Source organism: Miscanthus floridulus, chromosome 8 (genome assembly GCF_019320115.1).
Source record: "Miscanthus floridulus cultivar M001 chromosome 8, ASM1932011v1, whole genome shotgun sequence".
NCBI lineage: Eukaryota > Viridiplantae > Streptophyta > Magnoliopsida > Poales > Poaceae > Miscanthus > Miscanthus floridulus.
Genome location: NC_089587.1, coordinates 191,168,533 through 191,178,088, shown reverse-complemented (window position 1 = coordinate 191,178,088; position 9,556 = coordinate 191,168,533). Strand labels below are relative to the sequence as shown.

The window sequence follows — 9,556 nt, the reverse complement described above, 5'->3', positions numbered from 1 at the left end:
GTTTGATTGTCATGCACTGAACTGAAACTTACTGTGATGCCAAAAGCTTCTTTTGTCAACAACCAGGCCCAAAAAAAATAGCACTATTCCAGAGGACCAGAATGCCTCCCGAAGCACCCACTGAAGGGATGAAATCAAACTTGTCAAAACGGAGTGGAGCAAACTTTCTGATGAAACAAATATCAAAATTTTCTTTCTTCGTTTCCTGAAGACAGATAACTGAACAAGCGCTTTCTTCAATCTTATCTCGCACCGCATCCCATTTCTCTGATGCATTGATGCCACGAATGTTCCAACATAAGATGTTCCAATTGTGAGTATTCATTTAATAGCAAGATAAAATAGAGGAACAGGACCTGTTATGACTAGCATAAGCAGGTGAGGGAACCGAGCAGCACAGATACAGATCAGACAGGTAAACATGGACAGTTCATCACAATCGAGATAAAAGAAAGCGCCACAGGCAGGATAGCAAAAGTTTCCATAGTGGAAATTTAGGGGCTTTTTCTAAAAAGAAATTTTACCATTACTAGTCAGAGGTCTTAACGAACTCTCAGCTTTAATTTTTACTTTCTCCGTCCATGTCTTAGAATTTTAAGGATAGATTAGTGCTTAATGGAAGTTACAACATACCCCTATTAATTGACGGTGAACCATATTAATTAAGGAAAGGAATGCTTAGGGTGTGTTTGATTCTATGGATATCCATGCATGGGACATGGATATCTATGGATACAGGGTTTTTGGTTGGATGGACAAGCTGAACCTGGATATCCACGACAGAGAATATTCTGGTAGATACTGGATATCTTGGCCCTCAAAAATCTGACGGATGAGGATATCCACATGTTGATTAGCACATGTTTTGTGTGACAATTAGAGTAGTATAGTGCTAATTAACATATTTTATTTTTAATTAGTGATTATAATGACAAGATTAGTGTCAGTGCATAGGGTATAATTAGTTATTATTACTTTTAAATAATAGATATAATTAGTCAAATATTCTCATCTCATGCAATCTCATCCATCCAACCAAACAGAAAAATGGCTCGCCCCATCCATCCAACCAAGCAGACAACATGGACATCCATATCCCGAAATCCATAGATGACCATATCTCATCCACATTGTCCTCAAACCAAACACACCTTTAGAGGTACGCAGCTGCAATCTCAAGCTGACCCAATCTATTATCAAGAGTTAAAACAAGTTTTTTAGGACATGTTTTAAATCCCAGAACATCAAGTTTTCTAAGACAAAGACAGCAACATATAGGCGTACTAATGGAAGACTAAAAAAAAACTCTAGGTCAATCCTCACTAAGCGTGCTATGAAAAAAAAACAAATGTTAGAAATTATCTAAAAACCATATGTTCAATAGACTCTGTCATCATCCGCAATAATAGCCGCTACTCATAGGATCTGGTCTTTTTTCTCTCAAAAAGACACGTCTCTAGCATTATAAAAACAATCTAGGGTACTCCCTAAATGCGAAAGGGCATGTAGACTACTGGTTACAGGAGCCTCAATAGCACCTCAAGTCCTGAGTTTGACTCCCAGTGGGAGCGAACCTTCCAGGATTTAACGACTTTTTGTGCTTTCAGGGATTTAACTGTTTTTTGTACTTTCAGTAGTAGGCGACATTCCTATGGATAGCGAGGCAGTCTCGAGGTTTTGTCGGCTCAATCTTTGAAGATGCTCATATGAATAGAGTTTACGTGCGTGTGTTCATAGGGGTGAGTGTACGTGTGTTGTCAGCGTGTGTATTGTTCTGTGTAATTCTAAATAAAAAGGTAATCCCTAAATCTTGATCTAAATTGCTTACCATTCTTATTATGTAAAATAATATAAAGTAATATCTAATCTTCATTTAAATTAACCTTATATGTCATTATAAAAAATAATATAAAATAGTTCTCTAGTTTGCTTCTACATTAGCCACCTCCGCTATTATTAGAAAAACTAAAGTAACCTTCAAATCTAAGTTACCTATGTATGTCAATATAGGAAAATATCCAAAAATATTTCTATTTATTTTTCTAAGATAATGTTTGGTTTGAGAAGAACCAAATGTGGAGGTCCAATGTTCTGCAATTTCGGTTCATGGGTTGGGACCCCATTATAGTTTTTTGTGTTTGAGAGAGAGAGAGAGAGAGAGAGAGAGAGAGAGAGAGAGAGAGAGAAAGAGGATATATGGCATTTTCTGATAAGTCAACCATGGGGCTCAGCTGCTAGACCATTATTAGATATCATTTGAGCCAAAACATATCTATACGAGGTTGGTTCTTATAAAGTTAATTACATTTTCTACTTTGACCTCTTTTAATGATATGGCTTCTGCCAATTTAGAGAAGTAATTGGTCACAGCAAGGTTAAATTTGTGGCCCTTAGAGAACGGAGAATTTATCGGCCCTACTACATTCATTTTCTAAATTTCAAAAGGTCATGACATATTATTGGTCGCATGCGACGGTTATGCGGTTGATGTATAAAATTACCATGTATTTGACACTCATGGCATAGTAACCAAAATTCTTTTAGCGAGTAGTGTAGTTTGGATCTAGTTTCGTGTGTAGCACACACTCCAGCATGGACTTCATTTAAGGCTTTGGTTACCTCATTGCCTATGCGGGTCTAGCTTTTTGAGTCAAAACTGGACCAAAAGTCACATGACTAAATGCAAAGCCCGAACAAAAAATTGCAAAGTAATTGTACTCAAAGCAGTTTCCTAAATAAATATCACATTAATTGGAGATGAAGTCATGTTTTTCCAAACTTTGAAGAATAAATTTTCAATTATGTTTGTGCAGCATAAGAGTCCAATCATGTAAAAAACTATGTCTTCATTCTAAATGTCGATCATTTGTACGGTGATTCTGTTACAAAGTTGTCTTATATTCTTATGCATTCATTTCTTTCAATTATCTCGCTGTCGTACAAGCATAGGTTGATAGGCTAGTACTATATATTGTAATAATTGTGTTATATGGCAAACCCTTTTTGTGTGTTTGAAACAAGGGAGAATTATGTATTTGGCACTGAAATAAATCAGTCTTCCGTATTTGACACTAAAAAATTTGAACTTTCTTATTTGGCACAAAGTTGAAATCTTCTTCCCTAGATAGCACTGCCGTCCATTTAGGCTAACGACGTCAAGTGGCTGGTAAAATGACATGAATACCCTTCTTTATAACAGAAATACATGATGCCAAATAAGAAAATAATAGGTGAACAAATTGTCAAATAAGAAAATTATAAATATTACAAATATATTGTGAACTAAAATATGAGATTTTGATAATCAAAGTCTGCAAATAAATAAGTAATAAATTTCAAATTCTAAGGCAAGAGCAGGTCCCACTGGGGTAGGCTTAGCACGGGAGAGATTTGCCCTATCTAGTTAGCTTGGTCAGAAATTGTTTGATGCAGTTTAGCAGCTCGCTCATCTCAGTTTGGTCAGTCCTATATTCTTGTCAGATCATCACAAGACATGAAGACAATAACAAACAAATATTTCTCCACAAATGCTTAGAATAGTACAGGTTTGAGCATATGGTGTCATAGCTAGCCAATCATCTAGAGTTCTCCACAATTGAACATCAGAAGTATAAAAGTACAATAGTACTAGCAGCCACTTCCACTATATTATTGGGTTCTTCGGCTTGTGCTATATGATGTCCATAAACATGGGGTCCTGGTACCTGCACAACAATTGACGATTTCTTTAGTTAATCAGCTAGGTGATGAGCAGACAAAAGAAGGTTGAAAATTGTCCCTGAAATCCATGACATCTGGGTCCTCATATTGTGATCTCACCTGAGGTACCACCGCTGTTCGCCCATCTAGGTGAAGGAAGTGATTACTTGCCTCCCTGAGGTGACCGTTTTGCATCTGGTTCGCAGCGTTCAGTGGATTCATTGGATTCATAGCTGGAGATGAGTTCAGAGGGATATGATTTTGGCAGGGGGTGACTCATGTATGGTAATCTTGGCATCTGACTTAGGCCTTGTGCTGCAGGTATGCAACCTGAATTCATGCCTAGAGCCATTGGTGGCATGAATTGGTGAGCACCAGGAAACATTATTGGCACCATCCCAGAAGTCATCCACATGATCTGAAAAACATGTTTATTTCTTAGTTTCATTCGGTACCGGCAAATGATCTTGTATGGGATCATGTAAGTTTAGGTTGGAGTAGCTGCTAACCTGAACTTGCATTTGGAGGGACTTGAGATACTCAATCGTCTCGTCTAGTATTGACGCTTTGTCAGTCTGACAATTAGAGTTGATAAATAAAGTAAGACAAAATGAGATGGCTGAAAAGCAAACTAAACATGCTGACAATGATCAAGGACATATGTTACCACTCACCAACAGTTTCATTATACAAGGGACTTGCACAACTGACAAGAAAAGATGCATAATACTGTATTAATATACCTTGTTGCAGTGAGGGGTCAGATCTTGCAATGCACGCATCTTTTCATTGACCCGGTCCCTTCTTCTCTACATCAGCATTCAGCAGCAGTCAAGAACGCTGTAAGAACAATTTACCAACAAGCTGCCTGCCTTTCTGAAAATAGGCTTTTCTTTGATAGCACAATCTGATTCTGATCTCAGAGATTATGGACTTCAGCTGCACGAGTCCGGCGTTTCGGCCCATGTCACCGCGACGGTTTGGTCTCCTCAGTTGCCTCCTCACACTCGGCATCCTGCGATTTCCTCATCAATTGTATTCCACTCAAGCATCCCTATTTCCTAGTAGTTCGTTCAGGATACAGGTTATACAACCAACCAAACAAGTTGAACAAAGTAGACACCTCGCTCGGACTATCTGAGTCGTCTCTACACCTCCCCTTCCTCTTGTGGACATGGACGCTGTCACTGGGCAGCCCGGATCCCCCATAGTTGCTTCTAGACCCACCGGACGACGATGTGCCATCGTGCGCGCCGGCACCGCTCGGCCCCTCCGACTACAATGCCGCGTCCTTCCCGCTGGTCCCTGCCGGCGTCCTGGGCACCTGGTTGCTGCCGCAGAAGGTTGAGCAGATGTCGCCGGCCCAGCTCGAGTCAACGCCGCTGCTCCCAACCGGCGGCAGCGGCCAAGGCTGCGAGGTAGGGCCCGGGAGCGTGCCCTCGTGTTGCGGGGCGATGTCGGCTCCGCCACGCCGCTAGCTGGCCGGAGCGTCGGCCCCGCCGCCGCGACCGTGCCACGGCCTGGCTCTGCCGGGTGAGGTCGCCCCGCCAGAGGGCACGCGCATCCTCTCCTCCTTCCATTGTTCTAGGGTTTGGTGTTTTTTTCGGGGAAGAAGGTCACGGACTCACGGCACTCACGGGAGACAGGAGCGCTCGGCCACTCATGAAAGTTCAGGGAGAAATGAGATGCGTCAGTAACGGAGGGTATGTTGGTCACACTAAAAAAAACTGACACGGTCAAAATAGTCGACTAACAGATGAATGGATGAAATGGACGGTAGTGTCATATAGGGAAGAAAATTTGAACTTGGTGCCAGCTAAAAATTTTTAAATTTTTAAGTGCCAAATATGAAAGACTGATTTGTTTCAGTGCCAAATACATAATTCTCTCTTGAAACAAACATGAGGGGGCCCATCCTATGGCGGATCACCAACATAAGAGTTACACGAAGGATGCAACCTCTGTGCAGTTCAAGTATGCTCCGGTCATGCCTCCCTTGGGTATGAAAGCAAGAATCAGAGCACCCCTTGCGCCCTCCTCGACCATGATATCTCCGGTGTGGAAGTTAATGTCTGTACTGACATAGCCGGGATGCACACAATTTACACATAGTTCTGGGTGCTTGTTTGCAATGATTCTCGAATAAGCATTGGCAAGAGCCTTGGACACTTTATATGCAGGGTACCCTCCTTCAGTCGGCCACCCATGGGGTTCTAGTTGCCCATTCTTGAAGTCCTTAAGGAAAAATTCTGACAGTTCATCTAATCTCTGTACTGATAGGCTATCAATGTTGTTCAGCTCCTTTTTAAGTTCCTCACCACTGAAAAACTGAAGCCATGTAGAAGGATTAGTATTTTTTTTAAAGCAGTGTGGTCTAATTATTAAATCAAGTTCTAGTATCCGTATTTTGCCATTTATTCTAGGCATTACCCTGAGCAGTCCAAAATGAGATGATACATTTACAACCCTTCCATGGGATGAGAACTGTAGGAGAGTAAGAAGTGCTTCTGTGACAATTTTAGTGCCATGGTAGTTTGTAATCAAGCACTCCTTTGCTTTGTCGTAAGGCTCCGTAGTGTGCTTCCTGATCCATTCAAGCTTTTCCATGCCATCCATATCTGCAAGCTATTTACATGCAGAAAACAGTTGTTAGCTAGTGTCGAAAACTATATATCAAGAAGATAAATATATTAGAACTTTCTAAAGATAACTAATTGGAAGTGACAGTTGAAATGCTTATGAAGTTACATAAACTAGCTAGCTAACCTCTTGCTTAAAAGATTCTGGGTCGCTGATCTCGGTTGTCGTCCCGACGATTCCTGCATTGTTGACCTGCAAAGAATCAAAGTATCAAACCAGTGACTACCAACATATGATTTAAGATAAATTCAGAAACAACATCCTTCACATGTACTCGTGATGTTGGAAAAGAAACACGAGGCAATACCAATATATCCAGCTTGCCATACTGCTCCCTGATAAAGTCAGCAAGACGTACTGCGCTTGAAAGATCTCCAACCTCCAGTTGATGAAACAGGACGTTGGATAGCCCCTGCGATGCAAGATTTTTGACCGCTTCTGCACCCCTCTTTTCGTCCCTCGCTGTCAATACTACCGTGACTCCTTTGGAAGCAAGCTGCTTGCATATTTCTAACCCAATCCCTCTATTCCCTCCGGTAACCACGGCCACCCTGGAACAAAAAGAAAGGAAAAGTGTCCTCAAAGTTTTAGATACACACAAAAAGTGTCTATTAAGTTTATTTATTATCATATGTACTTTTGGATTGGAAATACAATCTCAATAGCTTAGACGGAGTACTAAAATTAAGGGTGTGTTTGGAAGGGCTCCTCCGGAAGAGCCGAAGTCTGACTCCTGCAAAGGGGCTCTTCTCTTTCACCGAAAAACGACTCCAAACAACTTCTCCTACTAAACCGTTTGGTAGGGCAGGAGTCCAAGCTGACGCCTAAGCCGGAAAGGAGCACTAGCAAACGGGCCAAACAAGAACATGGAGATTGCGAGATGCTCACTCTTCTTCATATTGCCCGCGTACGTGTCCTTCCATCACGTCTGAGTGTCTGACGGGGAGCTGATCTTGTAGAAGTCACTTTGTTAAGAGAGTTTGTGGAGACACCAGAGCTGTGATTTGATATACGCAACCACCACCGGGAGCTTCGCTATAAATAGAGGCCTACGCTACATTAGTACTAGTGTTCATGCATGTACGCTCCTGTATATGATGTCACTCCTCTCGTCATGCCGATAGTTTTACGCACCAAGTGACGCAACCTCCTCGCTGAAGTCAAGGCGGATTGGTTACAACTGAGAATCCAGTACTACAAAAACATATGTAGATCTTTTGTCAAAAAAAAAGACATATGTAGATCAGATTTTGTAGACAGACTAGTCTAGTCTTCCGGTATTTTAACCCGCAACCTTTCTTCACTGAAGTCAAGGCGGATTGGTTACAACTGAGAATCCAGTACTACAAAAACATATGTAGATCTTTTGTCAAAAAAAAAAAGACATATGTAGATCAGATTTTGTAGACAGACTAGTCTAGTCTTCCGGTATTTTAACCCGCAACCTTTCTTCACTTTACATGCGTAGTAGCAAACTAACAACACAATAGCGAGTTATTTTGCCGTGCACTTCTTTTATTACTCCCTCCGTTCTAAATTATAAGTCGCTTTGACTTTTTTTTACATATATTTTTCTATGTATCTAAAATATAATATGTCTAAATGCATAATAAAATGGATATACAAAACAAAATCAAAACTGATTTATAATTTATAACGGAGGGGGTACTAATTAAATTAAATGTAAATTTTGTTTACAGAGAGCAAAACAAGTACACATAACAAACAAGGAACCTAAGTGCAAAGATAATTCACAAGCTGGTGTTTTGCTCGTGTTCTGCAACTGCAAAGTGCAAAATCTCTGGCTGTTCTGGCATTTTAACCTGATCTCATTTCTGTTGTGGAATGAGGTGGGTGACTGATGTGACAGGCCACTCAAACGTTTGGTGAGGCTCCGGTTCACGTTCACCCTTCATCCGGTCGCACTACTGGACTCAGATTCTTTGCCGAGTGCCTGAGGCACTCAGTAAAGGCCAAATTGTATTCGGCAAAGTCTTTATCGAGTGCGGCACTCGGCAAAAAACACATGGCAAAAAATTGATCGGCAAAGCCCTCTTTGCCGAGTGTTTTTTATCGGGCACTCGGCCGCAAAGAAAAGCGGTCGTCACGGCACCGGCCCCGTTGACGGTGGCTTTGCCGAGTGCCAACCTGTAGGCACTCGGCAAATATTTTTTTATTTTTTTAAAAAAAATTCTTTGCCGAGTGTCAACCCTGCAGGCATTCGGCAAAGATTTTTTTTATTTTTTTTTAAAAAAAATCTTTGCCGAGTGCCCTCTTTCCGGCACTCGGCAAAGTTTGATTTTTTTTTTAAATTCTTTGTCGAGTGCCCTCTGGGGCCAGCACTCGGCAAAGTTTGAATTTGTTTTTTTAAAAAATCTGTCGAGTGCCCTCTGGCCGGCACTCGGCAAAGTTTGATTTTTTTAAAAAATCTTTGCCGAGTGCCCTCTTGCCGGCACTCGGCAAAGTTTATTTTTTTTTAAAAAAAATTATTTGCCGAGTGTCCTCTGTCCGACACTCGGCAAAGTTAGAATTTTTTTTTAAATTCTTTACCGAGTGCTATGGTCATGACACTCGGCAAAGCTGGAAAAATAGTTTTCCATCAGCCCATTTTCCTAGCTTTGCCGAGTGCTGTGACCATGGCACTCGGCAAAGGGGTCCTTTGCCGAGTGCAACACTCGGCAAAGTGACCCAAAACGGTCATTTTTAATTTTTTTTACATTCCATCATGACAAATAAATTCATACAATCATATATCTCATCCATTACATATATATCTCATCCATCCACACATCCATCCGCACATATCACATCCATCATAATATATATCACATATATAATAATAATAAGTGCTCAAGTCCATCCGAATAAATCCACAAGTCCATCAAAGTCCACAAGTATATCAAAGTCCATCACCAAGGGAACAACAAATAAAAAAAATACAACGTGCACTCATCTCGACCACTGCGACTGTGGTGAAGGTCTAGTTGCATCATTCGGAGGTGCATGAGGTGGATTATTCGAACCACCGTCAGATGGAGACTGCACAAAGGAGTAAAGATTGCATGTGAGACAAGATTATTTAGATAGTTAATCTAGGAAGGTAGAGGCCATACAAGCAAAGCACAAGCGAAATAAAAAAACTTTCATACTCACAGGAGTAGCTGCAGCTGCAGGACGCGAAGGCGGAGGTGGAACCAACAGCCCAGGTGGTAGAGAC

The 9,556-nt window shown here is 41.1% G+C and overlaps 1 protein-coding gene and 1 pseudogene across 1 annotated transcript; both read right to left on the bottom strand.

Moving 5' to 3' along the window:
• Window positions 1-3,498: 3,498 nt before the first annotated feature.
• On the bottom strand, window positions 3,499-4,713 carry LOC136470394 (transcription factor PHYTOCHROME INTERACTING FACTOR-LIKE 13-like; annotated as a pseudogene).
• Window positions 4,714-5,640: 927 nt separating this feature from the next.
• LOC136474381 (salutaridine reductase-like) lies at window positions 5,641-7,262 on the bottom strand. The gene is made up of 5 exons (XM_066471972.1): window positions 7,228-7,262; window positions 6,647-6,890; window positions 6,466-6,531; window positions 6,130-6,324; window positions 5,641-6,027 (listed from the first exon to the last, which is right to left on the bottom strand). Exons 1-5 carry the CDS (start codon window positions 7,260-7,262, stop codon window positions 5,641-5,643), a joined length of 927 nt encoding a protein of 308 aa, XP_066328069.1.
• Window positions 7,263-9,556: the final 2,294 nt, after the last annotated feature.

Excerpts from the sequence above, each read along its gene's own strand:
- LOC136474381 (XM_066471972.1), bottom strand. The coding sequence starts at position 7,262 with ATGGAAGGACACGTACGCGGGCAATATGAAGAAGA. Across the intron at positions 6,532-6,646 it reads ATGGCAAGCTGGATATATTG|GTCAACAATGCAGGAATCGT; the intron begins GTATTGCCTCGT and ends GATTCTTTGCAG. Across the intron at positions 6,325-6,465 it reads CAGAATCTTTTAAGCAAGAG|CTTGCAGATATGGATGGCAT; the intron begins GTTAGCTAGCTA and ends GCATGTAAATAG.